General features: G+C 38.5%; 1 protein-coding gene across 4 annotated transcripts in view; it reads left to right on the top strand.

The window, feature by feature from the left end:
• LOC149798736 (unconventional myosin-XVI-like) overlaps positions 1-21,387 on the top strand; it is a 480,183-nt gene that overhangs the window by 102,088 nt on the left and 356,708 nt on the right. For all 4 annotated transcript variants that reach the window (XM_089957605.1, XM_089957606.1, XM_089957604.1 and 1 more), the window contains exon 16: positions 6,988-7,105. In XM_089957605.1, the coding sequence (XP_089813731.1) occupies positions 6,988-7,105 (118 nt within the window). The remainder of the gene's footprint in view (positions 1-6,987; positions 7,106-21,387) is intronic.

The raw sequence follows: 21,387 nt of genomic DNA, 5'->3' as shown, positions 1-21,387 counted from the left end.
CTTCAGGTTTTGGATTTATTCTGGACTTCTACTGAATTTTATTCAGGGCTTTAAATTTTTGGGACTTGTGTCTGTAATTCTTGGATTATTTTGGGATTTAATTTGCACTTCTGTAAGTTCTTTTTCTCATTTTCACTTTGCATTCAAGGGAAATAAATTATTTGTTGAATTTTACAAAGCTTGTTGCCGTTCACTTTTTTCTATTATTTATTTTAGGAGCATAGACTCATAAGAGAAAAATGGGCACTCTTTCTCAGGATAAAATTTCACATTTTAGACATTATTAATGAAACTAGCAAGTTTATACAATGTCATTTAAAATGAGATCTTTATTTCAAATCCTACCCAGGATCAGTTAGACTCCTTGAGAAAGGATAAATTGCTTCTGCTTGAAAGAAAATGTGATCTTTCTGAGGCAAAGGCTTCTTTAACAAAGCAAGTAAAAAGAATATTTTGGTCCAATATTTGGTGGAAAAGAATGTTCTGGATAATAGTGCCTTGGATTTGGTTAGTAAGTCTGCATCAAACTCTAACATAAAAGTAAAGGAATTAAAATTAAAATACAAAATATAATTAGAGTTTGAAAAAAGCTTGAGTTTCAAAAAGAAAAAGCGGAGAAACAACTGCAAATGCAATTGTATAAAGAGGTAAGAGAGAGGAAAATGCAATTGGAGAAAGAGGATAGAGAGAGAGACAGAGGCAATTACAGAAAGAAGAAAAATAAATGCAGTTACAGAAAAAAGAAAAACAAATGCAGTTGGCAAAAGGAAATAGAGTCGAAAGTACAGTTGGAGAAAGAGGAGAGAGAGACAAATGCAGTTACAGAAGGAAAAAGAAGATAGGCTAATGCAAATGCAAAGGCAGAGAGAAAAGGAAGAAAGGGAATATCAATTTAGACTTTTAAAAAATTAGAGCTGGCAAGTGAAAAGCACATTCTCACTTTATATACAAATTTAAGTTTTGATGTTACTAAGAATATTTGGTTAGTACCCCCTTTTAGAGAAAAAGAAGTAGATAAATGTTTTCCTCATTTTGAAAAATTGATGAAAATTTGAAATGGCCAAGAGAACACTGGACTATCTTATTACAAAGTGCACTTACTGGCAAAGACATCTATGCTTCCCTGTCAGTACAGCAAAGTGCAGACTATGATCTTGTTAAAATTGCATATTGAAGGGTTATGAGTTAGTACCTGAGGCTTATTGTCAAAAGTTCAGGAACTATAAAAAAGAAGCTGGACAAACTCATGTTGAATTTGCAAGAGAAGAAGAGCAGTTATTTGATAGGCAGTGTTTAGCCAAGAAAGTTGATCAAGAATACAAAATCTCAGACAACTCATATTAGTTGAAGAGTTGAAGAATTGTGTCCCTAGTGTTGATGAGCATAAGGTCAAAACTTTATAATATGCTGCTAGTACTGCTGACGACTATTCCTTAGCTCATAAAGTTTCTTTTGTTAGGAAGTCTTCCACTCAGCAGTCTTCTTGTAAAACATTATTTCAGCCTTATATAAGCCCTTCCGAATCTCAATCTGGCACAACTTTAGAAGTCCTTATCTCTTCCTACATGTACCTATCAGAAGAAGAAAGGACACTTTATTTCTGATTGCTTCAAATTATAAAAAGTAACATGATCATGACAGGCCTGTTCCAAATGCTTTTATTTCTAAGAGGTCAAGGTCAGCATCATGTATTGAATTTGTTGGGTCAAATAAACCCCCATCTGATTTTATTATGGAGAATTATGAACCATTCATGTCAAAGGGTTCTATATCACTCATGGATGACTTGGCCAACCCCATCCCTATTAAAATTTTAGTGGACAGAGGAGCTTCTCAGAGTCTTTTATTATCAGGTACTTTGCCTTTTTCTGAGATGTCTTCTTCAAATGAAAGAGTTCTTATTCAGGGAGTAGAGTGCGGTTTTGTTAATGTTCCTCTCCATTGTGTAAATTTGTCATCAGACTTCATCTTAGGACCCGTGACAGTTGGAACAGTATCATCTTTATGAACTGAGGGCCTTCATTTATTATTCAGCAATGACCGTGCTGGAGATACAATTGTGGTTAATCCACTTGTAACTGACAAGCCTTGTTTGGATCAGAAAGTCGATCCTATTGAAAAAGAAATCCCAGATTTATACCCAGTTTGCTCAGTTACTAGAACTGTGGCAGAGAAAGCTCTTGAGAAGGATGTTGATCAGAAAAGTATTCCTTTAAATGACACATGTATTGGTCAGGCTCTTGATGAGTCACTTTCACTCCTTGCTTGGATCAATCAAAGGGTATTGATTACAGTGTTCCTCTTTTGACTACTCATTCTCTTTGTTCCAATCAGGGTGACAACCAACAATCACTTGTCATCCAATAAGAAAAAGATCCTGAGAAATTCCTGTTTGTTTCAAAGGGTCATTAGTGAAACCGAAGCCAAAGAAGTATCTGTCTGTTATTTCATAAAAAATAGCATTCTTATGAGAAAATGGAGACCACCTGAGGTACTGCTTGTGACAAGTGGTCAGTGAACTGTCAGATTGTAGTTCCAAAATTGTACAGACAAGAAATTCTTATTCTAGCTCATGAAACACCTTTGGCTGGTCATTTAGAGATTAGTAAGACGTATCACAAGATCTTAAATAGCTTTTATTGGCCAAAAATTAAAAATGATGGTTGTAAATACTTCAGATCTTGTCACACCTTTTTAAATGGTAGGAGAACCCAATCAGTAGATATCTAAGGCTCATCAGCACCCTATTCCTGCATTTGATGAACCATTTAGTCGAATTATGGTAGATTGTGTCAGTCCTTTACCTTAGACCAAATCAGGTAACCAATACTGGTTGACCATAATGTGTGTGTCTACAAGATTCCCAGACACAATTTCAATATTAAAAGTAAAACAATAGTTAAAGCTTTGATAAAGATTTTTTACTCAATTTGGCCATCCCAAATCTGTCCAATCTGACCTTTGAATATGAGCACTTCTTGTCAGATGTTCCTGCAAGAACAAATAAAATCTACCAGTATGTTGAAATTGTAAATTCCACACCTGTGAAACAACACCCATACAGGATGAACCCTCTCAAACAGGAATGTTTGAAAAAAGAAATTCAGTATTTGCTGGAGAATGATTTCATAGAGCCAAGTAAAAGTGACTAGAGTTACCCATGTATGCTTGTTCCTAAACCAGATAATACTTTCTGCATGTGCACTGACTATAGAAAGATGAACAGTGTGACTGAAACAGATTCATTTCTGTTACCAATTACTGCATAGATAAAATTGGAAATGCAAAGTATGACACCAAATTTGACCATGAAGGATTTTGGCAAATTTCACTGACAGAAAGGGCAAAGGAAATTTCATCATTCGTGACTCCAGATGGACTTTATCAATATAAAGTGATGCCATTTCAGATGAAAGATTCGCCAAGTACTTTTCAACATTTGATGAACATGATTACATTAGGTCTAGATAATGGTGATGCTTACATCAATGGTGTCATCATCTACAATGACACCTGGAAAGATCATTTAGCGATAACTCGGAAATTCTTTGACAGGCTCACTGATGCAAATTTGACAATTTATCTAAAAGTGAGTTTTGCTGTTCTTGTGTAACATTTCTGGGACATATCATGGGACATGGAAAGTTAAACCTATAGATGCTGAAGTCAAGGCTATCTCTGAATTCCCTGTGCCTATTAGTAAAAAGCAACTGAATATGCAATTTTTGGTATGGCTGTATACTATCAGAAATTTTGTTCCAATTTTTCCATAATTACTGAACCCTGAAATATTTATTGAGCAAGAAACCCAAGTTTCTTTGGTCTGAAAAATGTCAGGAGACTTTTGACAAGTTAAAGGCAGTGCTTAAGAGTGCACCAGTTCTTTCAGCTCCAAATTTCGGTCAATCATTCAAATTGTATGTTGATGCAAAGGATGTTGGGGTTGGATCAGTTTTGATTCAAGAAGACAGCATTGGTGTAGATTATCCAGTGTACTATTGTTCTAAGAAATTAAATCAGCACCAATGAAATTATTCCACAATCGAGAAGGAATGTTTGGCTTTGATACTGACATTACATCACTTTGGAGTCTATATTATTTCAGCTCCTTCTCCGAGTATTGTGTTTAGTGATCACAAACCACTTATTTTCAATGGCAAGATGAAAAACAAAAATCAGAGATTTTTAAGGTAGAGTTTGATGTTGCAGGAATATAATATTGACATCAGGCACATTGTATCTGTGTGGTGACATGTCACATTTTGAGCTGGTTTTCACAGCTCCCTGTTAGATACTACAGGTAAATGACCATTACATCAGATCAGGTGGTTGCTATTTAATATCTAATTGTAATCTGCCATTTAAGGTGACTATGTCAGATTCGTCACTCTCCTCTCTCCAAAATATCAGCCATTGATTTCTGTCATTACTTTCTTAAATTTGGATGATAGAATTACATCAATAAAAGCTTCATTAAGTCAGATATAGACTCTGATGTTGATGTTGGCAGCACTAATTTTTGACATTTTATCAAATTCAGATGATTTAGTGATGTAGCTGTTGATAAATAACTGGTAAATTTCAAGGTTGATAAGTGTCAGCTATGGTTGGTCATTCTGCTTCACTGGCTTGCTGGTAAAAAAAGTTCGCTCAAGATTTTAAAACATATGAAAAATTTGTATGGGAATAATAACTATACAACTATAAAGATCAGAATTTACTCTTAAACATTTCTGTAGAGAATAGATGTGTACCAACAAGGCAAAATGATTAAAGTTGATGTTGAACCCAACATATAGTATACTGTTGTAAATATAGGCAGCAGGTGTTTTATTTGTAGCACACCGTTCTGTGTGACTTTGGTAAGTATATATCAAGTACCTACAGAACAGCAGACTGTGATGTAAAGAGTTAATCTACAATCATCTGTCGGTGAGGAGGCAGTTGATTGACTCCCTGAGGTGGACATCAACACATCACTTGCTGGTTTTCAAAAGCAAATGGAAACTGAGCCATTGACCTTCTGTCAAATGGCAAAGCACCTGGAGTACATGCTATACTGGCAGAAGTCTGCAAAGCCAGAGGCTTGAATATGGCACAGAAAATGACAGAACTCCTTCAGTTGGCTCAAGAAACTATATCCCTTGAATACAAAGATTCATCCATTGTCCACTGGTACAAGTGGGATGGAAACATACAAATCTGTGACAATCATTGGGATATCTCTTTGCTGTTATTAGCCAGCAAAATCCTGACCAGAATTCTTTTGAATCACCTCATGCATCACATTGATCACGGTCTCCTGTCTAATAGTGTGGCTTCAGAAAAAGACAAAGTACCACAGATATGATGTTTGCAGATCTTTAACTCCAAGTGAAATGCTAGGAACAGAGCACCAACCCATACACAACATTCATCAGACTGACAAAAGCCTTGGACAGTCAGTTTTGGGGACCATTGGAAGATCATGGCAGAATTTGATTGCCAAGAAATTCAAAGTAATGGTTGGGCATGCTTACTCATATTGTGGACAACCATTCCTGGTCATCAGTGAAATCAATCAAGGTTATGTGCAGTTTACATAAATGATGAAACTATTGCCAGAATTTCTATAGCAAGTGTGGCTTTTGGCAGAATATGTGCAAATGTATGAGAGCACAGAGGCATCAGTCTGCAAAGAAACTAAAGATCTGCAAAACCTTTGACCCTGCTGAATACATGCAAAATCTGAACAGTGTATGTATACCATGCTATGAAGCTAAACTATTTTCACATGGACTGCCTGAAGAAAGTGATGAGGATAAGATGGCAGGACAGGGTCCCAGACATGACCAAGTACCCCAAGCATACACACACTGCTGACCAAATCAAAGGTGAGGTGTCCAGCAAGCCACATTATCATGATGTCAAAAGAGTGACATCCATATAAGATTTTCTGTGGTGAGCTGAAGGAGGGAAAGAAATCTCAGGACAGTCAGTAAACTTGCCTCAATGATTCCCTTAAGTCATCCTTGAAATATTTGAACATGAATTCTGAGTCTGGGGAAGATGTCAAACAGAAATGCTCCACCTGGTGTAATCTTTTCCATACCTGACCTGGTGAATTTGTACTGGGGATGATTGCAGAGGCTGTGCAGAAATGTGAGCAACATAAATCTCAGAACGACAGCACTTCCTTTATTGATTAAGCAACCCCAAGTGGCAGTGTGCCACAGACAGTTTAGAACACACTTACATACTCATAGAAACTAAACCGGTTAGTGATGTCATAGTCATTTTCAAGATCAGAGGACAAACAGCACAGCATTTCCTCACCAAAGATCCTTGTTTATAAAACAGTTCCTGTTATGAGCAGATATGATCTTAGATCCTACTTCATTAAGTGGTAGTAAAATTATATACATATTATATACATCATTTTAAGTTAATTTCATTATTCTTTCTGGATCCTGGAGACAATGTTATAATGAGGTATTACTTTACTGCAATACAATGTTATGATGAGGTATTACTATATTGCAATACAATGTTATAATGAGGTATTACTGTATTGCAATACAATGTTATAATGAGGTATTACTGTATTGCAATACAATGTTATACAGAGGTATTACTGTATTGCAATACAGTATTATAATTAGGTATTACTATATTGTGATACGATGTTATAAAGAGGTAATACTTTATTGCAATACAATGTTATAATGAGGTATACTGTATTATAATACAATGTTATAATTAGGTATTACTGTATTGCAATACAATATTATAATGAGGTATTACTGTATTGCAATACAATATTATAATCAGGTATTACTGCATTGCAATACAATGTTATAACGAGGTATTACTGTATTGCAGTACAATGTTATTATGAGGTATTGCTGTATTGCAATACAGTGTTATGATGAGGCATTACTTTATTGCAATACAGTGTTATAATGAGGTATTACTGTATTGCAGTAGATCAATTTGTTATTTTTTAAGGATATCCATTGCATACTTCAAGTCCTGTCCATAGTCCTGCATCTTGGAGACATCTCTTTCCATGGTGTTGGGAACAATGATGCTGCCCAGGTCTCCAATCCGGTAAAGCTGCAGACAGGTATTCTTGCATTGCATTGATGGATGATTTATACCATGTATCACCATCAAATTTCATACAGCTTTATGCCCTGTTATTCATATCCTTTTACTCAGGTCAGGACAAAACAAATGATTTCGTCCCTCAGTGAGTGTGTATCAGCTATAAACATCCTGTTATGTTCTACCTTGAGAGTGTATTAGCTGTAGACATATAGTATGTTCTACGTTAATTGTGTATTAGCTATAAATATCCTGTTATGTTCTACATTGTGTGTGTTTTAGTTATTAAAAACTTGTTATGTTTGGTCACAAAGAAGAAAGAAGTTTCTCAAGTAGAAAAATAAGATGGCTTTGTCTTGCCTATTACATTGTATTCACTCAAAGCAATGAAAATGACGAGCACAAGAAGTGGATTTTCAACTTGTGACTGTTGCTGTCTACAAAAGCTAATACCCTAACCAAGTTTTGTTATTTCATGTCTGTTGCTGTGTAAGATAAGGTCCATGGTAACCAGTGTAATATTTTCATTTGTGTATCAAACAAAAAAAGGTGTAGAATTTGTCTAGTGGCTGCTACAATAATAATAATAATAATAATAATAACAAAGATTGTATTTAAAGCTGATGAAACAATTAGTTGCATGGAACTAATCCTCATGGCCATCTATTACATGCATATTTACATTTCAAAGTACATGTGCATAGTTACAAACACACACACAAACACACACATTCTTGTATTTGGTGGATATCGAGGACTTGCATATGGAATCATGTACCAAGGACATTTGTTCTGATGATGTTAGAGCAAAAAGAAATACTGTTTGAGGCAGTAAATTTATAGCAAATGATGTATCAAGGAGGGAACTGTATTATCAGTTCTAAGGAATATGTAATTTAGCAATGCAAGTGATGATGCACACATTTACACAAATATTCTGTATAATCCATGCAAACTAAGGACACACACTATTTGACAAAATCACAGAGACCATGGACATTGGTACATCATGACCAACAAGGACATGTTTTCATATCTAGTGCAGTCTTAACAATCAATATGAACACTCAGGTGGCCTAGTGGTTAGAGTGTCTGCCTCGGATGCGGGAGGTTGCAGGTTCGAACCAAGGCCAAGTCATAACAAAGACATGAAAATGGTACTAACAGCTGCCTTGCTAGGTGCTCAGCATTAAGAGGTTAGTGTTATGACTAGCCAGCCTGGTGTCAAAATAATGTGACTTTGTGGGATTTCATGCTACATGTCTGCGGCGTGATGCTCCAATGCTCGACATGACTATAAACTGCCACACTGCAGACATCATAGTGATATGACTAAAAGATTGTTAAAACTACGTTAAAATCAATTCTAAATCACATACTAGCATTAACTAGTGAATAACTGTAACCTCCATAAGTGTTTTATCTACAACTATTTTTTAGGGCAATTAAATTATTAACTGAATATATATCTTGTTTTTATTGACTGACTGATGAATTTATTTATTGACTGATTGTCCTGCAGTTAGACTTTAGTATGACATAACACACTTTGGACAAATCCACCGCTTTGGCGATCATATTGTGCTAATTTGGAGTATGCACATTTGATTATAGCACCCAGTTTTAAGGAATTCTTAGATTTGTGTGATTACTTGTTTGATTATTGGAACTCGGTGGAATGGAAATATTATTAGCCCAAAATAATTAGCCATTTAGTAGGAGCAAATGTCACGGAGTGAAGTGTTAGTGAGTTTCCATGATGCCTTGGTTGACTTTTAGTGAATTCAGGTCAAAACCACAGGAGTGTCCCTGGTGTACATTGGTGGTGTGACTGCAGTGGTAGTATTTACGGTAGGAGACCAGTAAATTACACAAAGGAATAAACAAGAAGGGACTCAGCAGATACCGTTTATGTCGCCATGGTGGCAAGTGTGATCTGAGCTTAATTGCAGGTCATACTGGAGAAATGTGCCTTGAAACCATGAATTGACAGGCCTAAGGTGGCATAGTAAAAATAGTTCCCTGTGTTAGAGGATAGTTGTATGGTTTCTACGGCATGAACTACTGACAGTACGGAAAGTTGATGAAGAGAAACCATGCAGATGTGCAGTTGATAGATATTTGGCAAATTCTGAGATCTTTGGTTTTGCATTGATTAGTGAAAAATTTAAAGAATATACACATCTGGCTTTCTAATTTACAACTGAAGTTGTAAAGAAGTCTTTGGAAATTTGGGGTAAACTTATGACTTGTAGCGGAATCGTGCCAGGGTTTTACACCACTCGGTCAGTCAAATACCCTTGGCTTGTAACAATACTATTTGGCTGGATTTGAGCATTTATGGCAGGAAACACACCTTATCGGCTATGACTATTCACCTTTTGACAAAATAGAGTAATATCTTCGTTGCATAATATGCATACAAATCCTCTCTCTCTCTCTGGCCTGTGCAGATGTAATGTTGAAAATAAAAATGAATGTTTGTATTACCCATATTGTGTATTTCATGGAGACTTTGGATTTTTCAAGTCACTTTGGCTGAATAAATCGATGATGCATACAACATTATTTCTGTTGTAATCTGTATAGTGTTTTATCTCAACCTCAGCACAAAGAATGATGATAGACTAAAACATCGATAACAACAAACAAAACAACTTATCTATGTTAACTGAATTGAAACCTTCTAAATAGCTTTAAAGTTCAGTAATTGCAGAAGTGAAGAACAGAGTTCTATGAGAGTACATGTATGTATAGAGTTAGTGGATGGGGATAATTTTCTAATAACTTTTTACAAACAGTTTATCCTGTTTTATTGTTCTAGAGCCATGAATGAACAAGAATATACTTTAATGGTACAACACTCTCTTGGTTCAACTTCCAAATCACTTAGTTTATACATTTGCTAATTCACGATACCACGTAAAGGTGTTTTGTATCGCTGATAGGAAGTTTTAAACAGCTTTTTTTTCTGTGTCACCTTATGTATAAAACATACTGAAAAAAGACTAAATGAGTAAGAATTATAGTTTAATGCAGCGCTAAATAAATGTTCTTTTAAGTTGTAAATACAAGTTGGTCCAGTAGAACATCCTGAGTGTTTTGGCTATTGTTAAAAACCTCTTTAAATTTGGGAAAGCAATATAGATTGACGCCTTGTTTGTACATGTTGTGTCTTGTTTTAATAAAACTTCATTTAGAACAGAACTATCGATACAAATATAATTCATGATATGTTTAGCAAAGTCATCAAGTCACCAAATGAAGCAAGTATATATATTTAAAAGAACAATGTTGAATGCATTCAACAGTTTATGATTGCTTGCACATTTAGTCGCAGGTCTTAAGAGCGTGATAATAAAAACATATTGCTGTAATTAAATTTTTCATTTTGGAACTGATCATCTTGATGATAAATGTTTGACCTCTGTATAATAAATTTATCTTTCAATATATTTACTGAAGTTCTGTGCATGTAACTTGATTCACATCTGTTCTCTCCTGTTTGAATACTAAGCAAATGATGAAATAGGGGCGGATAGAGCTCATTTAATGATCATAAAATAAAGGATGTCTTTTCAATATCTTTACATGGGTAAAATCTCGCTGCAAACAGGATGTTTAGCTTTACAGATGGGTCAGGTAATTAGCAATTTCTGTACAAGTCTACAATGAATTTGTGCTTATTTCCATAGCATTTTGATGTAATTCTTTTGTACATGTTGTAGATTTATTTGCCTGTATTGGGCATGTATGGTATGAATGTATTGTGAGTTTCCCAACACTGCTGTGTCACATGCATGAAATATTAATAAAAAATACCAAGGACTGTTATATGCACCAGCTTATCTTCTTATAGTTTAGCTAAGTAGCTGGTATCTGATGCTTGGATCTAAAGGGAGATAATGTTTTTGCAATGTGTAATTTGATAGTGGAGATCTCTCTACAAGTTTTCCACCAGGCAATCAAGGACATGGTTTCAGGCATGTATATCGCCAGCTTTGGAAGAAAGATACACTCCAAAATTGCGAACAAGTACCAAGCGTGTAAACAGGGACCTTCCTACAAATCATGATTTAACATTATTCTAGGCTAAAATAGTTGGAAGAAGCAAGATTTTACCATTTTGGAGATGTGTCCTCAGTACGTTGGTGTGTAATCTCACGAATGTCCTCAGTTTACACCAAATGCAAATGCACACACACACACACACACACACACACACTTTTATATTTGCACTTTTTCATATTTCCTTTGGGATTCTTTTCCAGATCAGTGAACCTGAATATTGAAACCTTTTCTTAAAGCGTTCTTTATTTGGTTTTGGGATGGAAAGGTGGTTAGTTGAAATTATCTTAAATTGGAGATGTTGCCTTGTTTCTTCTTTAAATACTCTACCCAGTCATAATATCTTATCTTAAACTGGGGGTGTTGTCTTGTTTAAATACTTTGCCCAATCATAATACCTTTTATTAAATTGGGGGTGTTGCCTTGTTTAAATACACTACCCAATCTTAATACCTTATCTTAAATTGGGGGTATTGCCTTGTGTAAATACACTACCCAGTCATATTACCTTATCTTAAATTGGGGGTGTTGCATTGTTTCTTCTTTAAATACACTACCAAATTGTAATATCTTATCTTAAATTGGGGTGTTGCCTTGTTTAAATATGTTGCCCAATCATAATACCTTATCTTAAATTGGGGGTATTGCCTTGTTAAATACACTACCCAATCATAATACCTTATCTTAAATTGGGGGTGTTGCCTTGTGTAAATACACTACCCAGTCATAATACCTTATCTTAAATTGGGGATATTGCCTTGTTTAAATATGTTACCCAATCATAATACCTTAGGAAAGCTACTACAGTACTGCCTTGCAAATCCAGTCTCCCAGATACTACTTTGAGCTAAAGGGAGCTAAATTTGTCTGTTGACCTTGGTGGCAGTTGGGCAGAGCAATCTCCCCTTAGGTATAAGGCTTGGCAGAAAAACCAGCAAACCTGTCTGCTAGTACTTCTGTTCATGCCAAGAAGCATGCTCTTGTCATGAGAGACCTTGCAAAAGCCAGAATATACTTGGAAGATATACTATTACAAGTTGGAGTATTTTTGCACTTCTGAGGAAAAGTATATTCCATCTATATTTCCAACTTTATCTCTTACTATGTAGACAATATTCTGCCTTTACAGTTTTCTAACACATTGTCATCATCACACTTTTAGATACTTACACATTGAGCCTAAGCAACTTCACATTAAGTTTGGGATATAATTATTTTTTGTATGTGCAAGTCTCTAGTGCTTATAAAAAAAACTCCTAATATATGTGTAATTCCATATCAATGATGTCATATGTCTCCATGCTACATTCCCTCAGTGCGAGAATTTCTGGCAGACATTGGAGATAAGTCTGCTCCTACCCTTCAGCCACTAAGTACTGGACAATTGGACATGCTCTGAAAAAGTTCTGACACCCAAATCACCCCCACAAGACTCAGCATTACTGGCAACTCCTATCAGCCTTGCCTCATCAGGGTTTGACTTGATTTCTATTGCAGAACAGCAAAGGGAAACAAACAGCAATGTTCCCTCTCACTCAGCAGACACATGGACCAGTTATGTGGATCAAACATCCCATGACCCATCCCAATTTGATGATCCTTACCACGCAGTTATGTGGATCAAACATCCCATGACCCATACCAATTTGATAATCCTTCCCACACAGTTATGTGGATCAAACATCCCATGACCCATACCAATCTGATGATCCTTACCACACAGATATGTGGATCAAACATCCCATAACCCATCCCAATCTGATGATCCTTCCCACACAGATGGTCTATTTCCATTTCAGCTGGGCTAGGCCATATACTAGTGATAATGAAGAGCCAAAGGAACAAATCATATGGCTCAGTCACCAGAAACAGCCTGGCTTACACTTCATTGAACCTGACCTATGCAAGCATTTACAGGGACCAGTCGGACCCATATTCTGCCTCGAGACACTCATTTGTTACAATGCCAGCTTTGTTCCTCACATTACAGCAGATGTTGCTTCCCATTTTCTCAACTATGTGCCACAAGATGAGACTCCTTAATCAGTGACCACTTGGAAGTCACGGTTTTTAATTCAGTGAGCTCTATGAATTTAGTGAGTGGCAGAACTTGTCACTCTTCACCAGCTAAGTCTCAAGTATTACAGGAGATCTTAGCCTCACTTCATGTACTCAAATGATGTTATCAATTCTAGAATATCCAGTGTGATGGCACGATTCAGCCGTCCAAGCCTCCATTGAGAATGTTCCCCCTTTGACCCTTAGAGTTCTGCCCTGCTCCTCCCGCTCCATCAACACCTTGGACCAGAGCACCAACATCTGTTGATTTTATGATGGAAAGGAATTGTTCAACTTCAGTTACTTCTGCATTCTGGGAGAGTTGCAGACATTTTGTCCTGCCTTCATCATCAGTTCATCAGCAGTTCTACCTTTGCCACACACCAGAATAGTTAAGTGGGATACCCTAGGGACAATGGGACTTAGCATTAAAAAGACCCCTGGGACACTCTAGGGACAATGGAAATTTAACATGGAGAAAAATCGTGGGTCACTCTAGGGACAATGGGAATTTAACATAGAGTTTGGGTCTGTCTAGGGACAAGGGAAATTAACATGGGAATAGAGTTTGGGTTTGTCTAGGGACAAGGGGAATTGAATGTGGGATTTTTTTTTTTTTTTTTAAAAAAAAAGTTTTTTTTAAATTTAAATTTAAATTTAAATTTAGAAAAGGGGTAGGCAATGGAAAGGCTATCTCTTTTCGAGAAATATGGCTGGCCCTGAAAAGGGCCTTTGGGTTTATGTTAATATTAATATTAACATAGATGGCATCTGTCACATCTTCTTCTTCTTCTTCTTAAACTCCTTCTAACTACCGGTCCATACACAAGTACCCTCTTGAGACATCCTTGTCTTTCTATGTAAACTCTCCTCATCCATTGACTAGTATCTGTCCTATCAACAACAGTCCACTTGGACCTGACATACATGAGCATGTCCGTCCTAAACATCATGGAAGACACAAGGGTGGATGACTCAATGAGCGGGTACAAACACAAACACACAAACACAAACACACAAACACAAATACACAAACACATACGCTAAGAAACGATAAACAAATCCATAATCTACTATCCACACAATCGTATGTGAGCGGGTACAAACACAAACACACAAACACAAACACACAAACACAAATACACAAACACATACGCTAAGAAACAATAAACAAATCCATAATCTACTATCCACACAATCTTACGTGAGCGGGTACAAACACAAACACACAAACACAAACACACAAACACATACGCTAAGAAACAATAAACAAATCCATAATCTACTATCCACACAATCGTACGTGAGCGGGTACAAACACAAACACACAAACACAAACACACAAACACAAACACACAAACACAAATACACAAACACATACGCTAAGAAACAATAAACAAATCCATAATCTACTATCCACACAATCTTACGTGAGCGGGTACAAACACAAACACACAAACACAAACACACAAACACATACGCTAAGAAACGATAAACAAATCCATAATCTACTATCCACACAATCTTACGTGAGCGGGTACAAACACAAACACACAAACACAAACACACAAACACATACGCTAAGAAACAATAAACAAATCCATAATCTACTATCCACACAATCGTACGTGAGCGGTTACAAAACCCAAACTATACTCTCCACATACGCTAAGAAACAATAAACAAAATCCATAATCTACTATCCACACAATCGTACGTTAGCGGTTACAAAACCCAAACTATACTCTCCACATACGCTAAGAAACAATAAAGAAACCCATAATCTACTATTCACACAAACATACCTTAGCTCTTACAAGCACCAACACACAAACACATACCCTCACACTATCTTAGAAAAGAGTTAGTGTTTATATTCACACTACTCTACCTACACATTGGCAAATTGATGGTTATTTCTTTTCTAGAGTATTGGGTAGCCCTGAAAAGGGCTGTTTTTTTGGAACTTCATGGACACCTGGTTAATCGTGGCACCTTCCAGGCCTGGCGCCACATACACATCTTATCCCCCAGTTACTTTTTACTTTTTTGGGGGAGAGAGCAGAGGCAGGATATGTCGCTTCAGAATCCCAATTTTCGCTCTCTGGGATTCTGAAATTTATTCTTCTTCTCTTCTTTTCCTTCTCCTCCTCCTCTTCTTTGTTTCTTCTCTCCTCCTCTTTGTATCTTCTTTCCTCTTCTTCTTCTTCTTTATATCTTCTCTCCTCCTCTTCTTTTTTTCTTCTTTCCTCCTCCTCTCTTATCCTTCCCTCCTCCACAATGGCTTCCGCGGCCAGTTCATTCAACAGGCGCCTGGCATATTCCAGATGCACATGAAGTTCCAACAGTTTAGACAGTCTCGTGTTCATTTTTGGTGTTGATCAATCAACAAGGGTAGCTAGACTGCCCAGCGAGTTTCAATTTATAGTGAATGCGAGGACGTGAAGGAAAACATCCCCCTAAAAAACATAAAATTGATGTTACCTACATCATGACCAAAAACAACAACGCGCGGACCTAAAAGAAACACTCACTCACTTTTTTATGCTACCCATCACTATTTTAAAATTTTTTATAAATCACTTCATTAGACTATCCACATACGCAAAGCAATCCAATCTAACTCCAAATATACACCTCAAACACCAAAAAAACATGATTTTAATCTACTATTCATACCAACTTACTTAAGCACTTACTAACACACAAACACATACCCTCATATTTTTTAAAAAAGAGTTAGTGTTTATTTTCACACTACTCTACCTACACATTGGCAAATCGATCGTTATTTCTTTTCTAGAGTATTGGGGTAGCCCTGAAAAGGGCTGTTTTTTTGTTTGCTATGGCATTCTTTTTTTAGTTTCTAAGAATGCGATGTCCTCTGAGGATAGACTTTCTGGCGATAGGTCTGCTTCTTCGGAAAGAAAAGAAGAACTCTTTGGTGTCGATACGACAATCGACAAAGCCTCTGTCAGCTTCAGGTTGCTGCTGCTGTTGTTGTTGTTGTTGTTGCTGCTGTTGCTGCTGTCTCTGAAGTCTGTACTTCTCTGTCCATTCTTCTTTTTCCCTGTTCATTTCTTCTCTGAAGAGCTCTTCTATCAGGTCTTCAGTGATTTTTAACATTCTCACATTCTCTATTTCTTCTGGCTTCGGTATCAGACTGTGTCTGACCCTATGCAAATTCACGTAGGCTTCGTTGAGTTTAGCTAGTTTGGAGCACATCTTCTTAGGAGGATGAGTCGACAATGGATGGTTAGACTGGAAACAACCCGGTTCTTAAAGTCAAAGCGCGGACGTGAAGGAAAACATCCCCCACACGGTTTTTGAGTCGCAACGTTTAGTGAGTGTCATGAGAGGGATAGTAAGAAATGAAAGAGCATCAATCCAACATTCTTATAGCTAAACAAAAGACAAAGGCATTTTTTTCAAAGCACAACATTTTTTATTCAAAAATCACTTAACACTAAACAACAACTCTAACATTTTTAACAATAATCCAACAATATAGCATCAAACAATTTTTTCAAAACACAACATTTTTTATTCAAAAATCACTTAACACTAAACAACAACAACTCTAACATTTTTTAACAACAATACAACACTAAAAGTTTCTCCACTAGGTAAAGAGGGATAACAGTCTTCCATGGTTTCTAGTAATCTAGGATGACTTCTCTCAAACTGTTGATTTCTATGGTATTATCGAATTCTGCATACAGGATGACGTTCACCGTTTCATCAGGGTCTCGGTCTTTAAACTGAATTTCCACACGAATCTGGCCGGATTTTATAGGGTGGAAATGTCCCTCGTCGCTGCCTTGGTCTGGAGTGAAATCGAAAGCCCACAAAGCGTAGCCTCCTGCATAATCCTCGTACGTAATACCGTGACTGGTATTGGTTCCTAACTGTCCGGTGGCTTCGTACAGGGACAAGTACGATCTCAAGTAATTCTTCTTGGTAAAGTCAGGTTCGAAAGGTCGGGTACACAAGGTCTTGCCATCGCGACTGACTTCGATTTTGGACACGCCAAAGTGTTGAAAGTAGAAAGGATTTTTTTCGGCAGCTCCGTTGAAGGCTGTATTCTCGACGATACCAACGATCAAACGTTTGGGTAACTGTCCTTGGAACAGATGATCTTCGATCATGGATCGCTGTCCCTTGGGAATGGTGAAGGTTTTCACTTCCACGCGTCGTATGGGATACTTGGCGGTCGTTCTGCTCAACGTCTGACTGATGTCGTTTCCCACTTTAGGTAACACTTCCACACGGCGTACGTAGAGTCTGGCTTCTAGGATTTTGGTTTTGTAACCGTCACTATCAGCCATCAAATGGAAAGCGGCACTGCTATGATTCAGTCTCAGACGGACATCCACCCCGTTCAGCAAATACTTTTCTTGCAACCACATGTCCAAATGCAAACGATCCATCGGTTCTAAACTTGTGTCGGCTCCCGTGATTCTCTTTCTTCGTTCTACAAATCCATCATTGTTGTCTTTCTTTTCATCAGTTTCCAATATTTCAAACTTGGTAGGTTCGTCAGCTTCCCATACCACACAGGCATTGAGATGAGTGTTCTTGGCATCTATTCCGTATGTCAAGAGATTTTCCAGGTAGGCACGATAAGGGTAAGTATCCATGCTGCTACTGACCAGTTTGTTATTCAAGTACAAGTCCACTCCACTGAACAAGGAATGCATGAAATTGTTGACGGGAGCTACTGCTTCATCGTCTATAGCACCTCCAGTCTTATCTAGAATTTTGACTTTCAGGTACAAGTAACTGCTATTCAGATCGATGTAATCTTCGGGCTGTCCTTTGATTTCAAACTCGATGGGAGCGGAATCGGTCAGTGAGGAGACGGGGTGAAATTCCACCCACTGGGATTCTTGCATCGTCATCATCGTGGGGGGCATGGCAAACAGGTCCACTTCCGTCTTGGAACAAGCGCAAGATTCTCGGTGCATCATTTTTGTGTCTCTTTTCTCAATAATCGAAAACGTCTAAGTCTCGAACGGTTCTTCTTTTCTTGGCCTTTCTCGCTTGAAGTCTGGTGAAAGGGTGTTTTCTTCGTCGTCTCTTTCTGCCTTGTCCTTGCTGAATGCCTGACTCGGTAGCGTGCAGGGCATTTATAGGTGTTTCTCGTTGGCCTAAAATGTCTTTGCCCATTTGCAGCAAGACATTTTTGCCTGCCCTCATGAAGGCTTCTTTAGGGTTTTGTTTGTCGATGATGACATTTTGGAGAAATTCTTTGCCTTGCGTCAGTGCCGCATCTTTCAAGGCGTGCAATCTGCGTGTCACCATCGGTTTCAACACCGGGGCCACCGAACGAAAGGCCGATTTTAACATATCTCCTAAGCCGTGTCCTCGCTGTCGAGCAACCCCTCGGTACACTGGATACATGACTTACTTACGAGTCGTGAGAGAACTGTTTTCGAAAATGGAGTTTCACCGTGACTTTTCCTTTGGTGAATGGAATATTTTGTCCCAGATCTCCTTTTATAGCAATGTTGACCGTGTCCAAATACGACTTACTGACAGGCAAATAGTGAGGATGTACAAATTCGCGGTGGACGTGGTAAGTGTTTCCACCTTCCTCGTCAGCGCCCGTGGCAGAATCTACTTTGAAAGGAATGACACGCAGTAACGGTACGGAGGTGTGTCCCACCACGTTATACTCCACCACATCGGAGTACACAAACATCAAATTCAGTCCTTGGTTCAGTTCTACCGGGGCACAAAATAACTTGCTAAAAAACTCGTTGTCGTAAACGATGGGTAATTCATTTTTCTTGATCATGGTCTTTCTCATGTCCATGACTCCGCCCAACATGTCAAACAATTCAGGACAAAATAAAATGGACATGATTTTACTCCGTTCAAATTTCATCAAGAAGCGACGAGCTGTTTTGTGGTACTCCATGGTGACACTTTTGTTGACATGCTCCAAAGCTTTCAGAAACATGACATTAAACCTGGAGGTTATGGTGCTGACCAAATGTTGACCACTAAAATAATAGCCTGGGGGAATGAACAAGTGATAGGTGGTGTACTTTTGATTTTGTGTACGGGTTTTCTTGTCATATTTGACATTGCTATCCATCCACTGTTGCATTTGCTTGTCATGAACTTCCACATCAAAAAAATTTTGATTGGGAAGGACATTGAGGACTTGGGTCGGGTGAATCATTTCTACTAAAGCCACTTCCCAATGGGCTTCGTGATCTAACTGGATGGCTTGAGGTAATTTGGCCGTGTAACAGCACAACGTGTTCTTGGGAAACACCTCCATGGAACTGTCACTGGGTAAGGTTAAGTAAAATTGGTTTTGGTGACTCATAATTCCAGAGTTCTGTGGCTGTCCGAGGGGATATTACTGGACGTCAGAGGCGTGTCTCCGTCTAAAATGGGGTTCTGGTTGTGGTTGAAGTGGTGACTGGCACTGGCACTGGACACAAGGTTCCCGGGGTTCCCGTTCGAGGTGAATTTCAGGGAGGGATTGGGAAGCAGGTAACCGATGCAACTGCTCAATAAAATGGTCCACAATTGTTTGTCTCCTTGTTGCAAACTCAAATTGGCGATGGCTGCCCCGATGACACAATACACCATGAAGATTTGGCAGAAAAAGACGATTTGCGTTTTAGGCACACGTTCTCCACACCACACCCACAAGGGTTGTTTTTGTAAATCTTGCACAGAAGAACTAGGTGAAGGAGGAGTGGTCGACGTAGCTGCGTCTGCTGTGTGAAAGGGCATGATGGTCACTTCTTTTTATAGTCGATGACTTGCGAAGCATCGATCCAAGAATCGAAACTGGGTGGATATCCTTTCCAACGTACTTTGACTTCTTTGACACGTCGTTTGCCCACTTTACGGGTTCTGCGTTCGAGAATGCTTTCGATGTCGTACACGTCGTCTTCTTTTTTGGTGACACGTTGTAACTCGGGCAAATAAAACGTTCCTTTGAGCACTTCTCCGTTCATGTCTTCCAATTTATAGACGGCAGGATGACGACCATGCACTCGTCCAGTGACGCGAAACAATTCGGTCGTCCAGTTAGGTAAGTAACCTTTGTCGAAAGTGCGTTTGGTTTTGCCAATGCGCACCCAATCTCCTACGGCCAACATTCCACTTTTCTCGGGGACAGCCCTCGTCGGGGACGTACCAAACAGACGCTCAAACACCAACACTTCGTTGTCGGGAGTCACGTCTTGCGGGGCACGTCCGATGCTTCGATGGTAAGTTTGGTTGTACGCTTGCACCAGGTGCGGTAAGATGTCGATGTACTTCAGAGTGTGGTGATGCGTAAAATATTTCCACATGCGTTCTTTCAAAGTGCGTTGAAAACGTTCCACGATGCTGGCTTTGGTTTCGGGATTCTCGGTGGTAAAAAAATGAATGTCACGTTTCTTTAATTCTTTTTGGAAAGCTTGGTTCAGAAATTCGGTGCCTTTGTCCGTTTGCCATCGAAGAGGGTGACGACCGCTTTGTTTCAACACCCGTTGCAGGGCTCGCACTAACTCGCTGCTCGATTTGGAAGTCAAGGGCACGACCCAGGCAAATTTGGAAAAGACGTCGATGACACAAAACAAATATTTGTAGCCACGATTGTAGCTGGCCAAATGAGAGACATCGGCTAAATCGGCTTGCCATTGATGATCGATGCCTTCCACTCGGGTGCGACTTCTGGCAAACTTGTGTCGAATGGGTTTGTGTAAAGTGTAGGTAGATTGTTCTTGTAACCATCGTTGCACTTGAGGTAAACGGAGACTTTTCAGTCGCGTTTTGGCAGCACGATACAATTTTTGAACTCCTGCGTAACCTGCAGGATGGGAGGGATCGTAGTAAATGCTGGCTAAGACTTTTTCCATTTTTGGTGTGTTGGTTGGTGTGTTAATAAGACACCCACTCTTGGAGGAGGCTACTCTTTTTCTCTTGGGGTATTTTCTTGGATTGCAATGCTTTGCGTGTGCGGCCAGCAATAGGTGTCGAAGAGGAGAAGGATGTCTGAGCGGGGGATATCGGTTCTTGTTTCACTTCTGTCTTCACTTCTGTCTTCACTTTCTTTTTCTCTTGTGAGGAAGAAGGGGTGGCCATCATCTTTTTAATCCATCCAATTCTGGAGGTAGGTGGTGTTGTTAACTTGCGTACTTTTTCTGGTGGAGTTTGAAACCC

The sequence above is a fragment of the Sinohyriopsis cumingii genome, chromosome 5, assembly GCF_028554795.1.
Source record: "Sinohyriopsis cumingii isolate HCF-2022 chromosome 5, ASM2855479v2, whole genome shotgun sequence".
Lineage (NCBI taxonomy): Eukaryota > Metazoa > Mollusca > Bivalvia > Unionida > Unionidae > Sinohyriopsis > Sinohyriopsis cumingii.
Note: the sequence above shows the minus strand (reverse complement) of the source record. Positions and strands in the feature narration are given on the sequence as shown.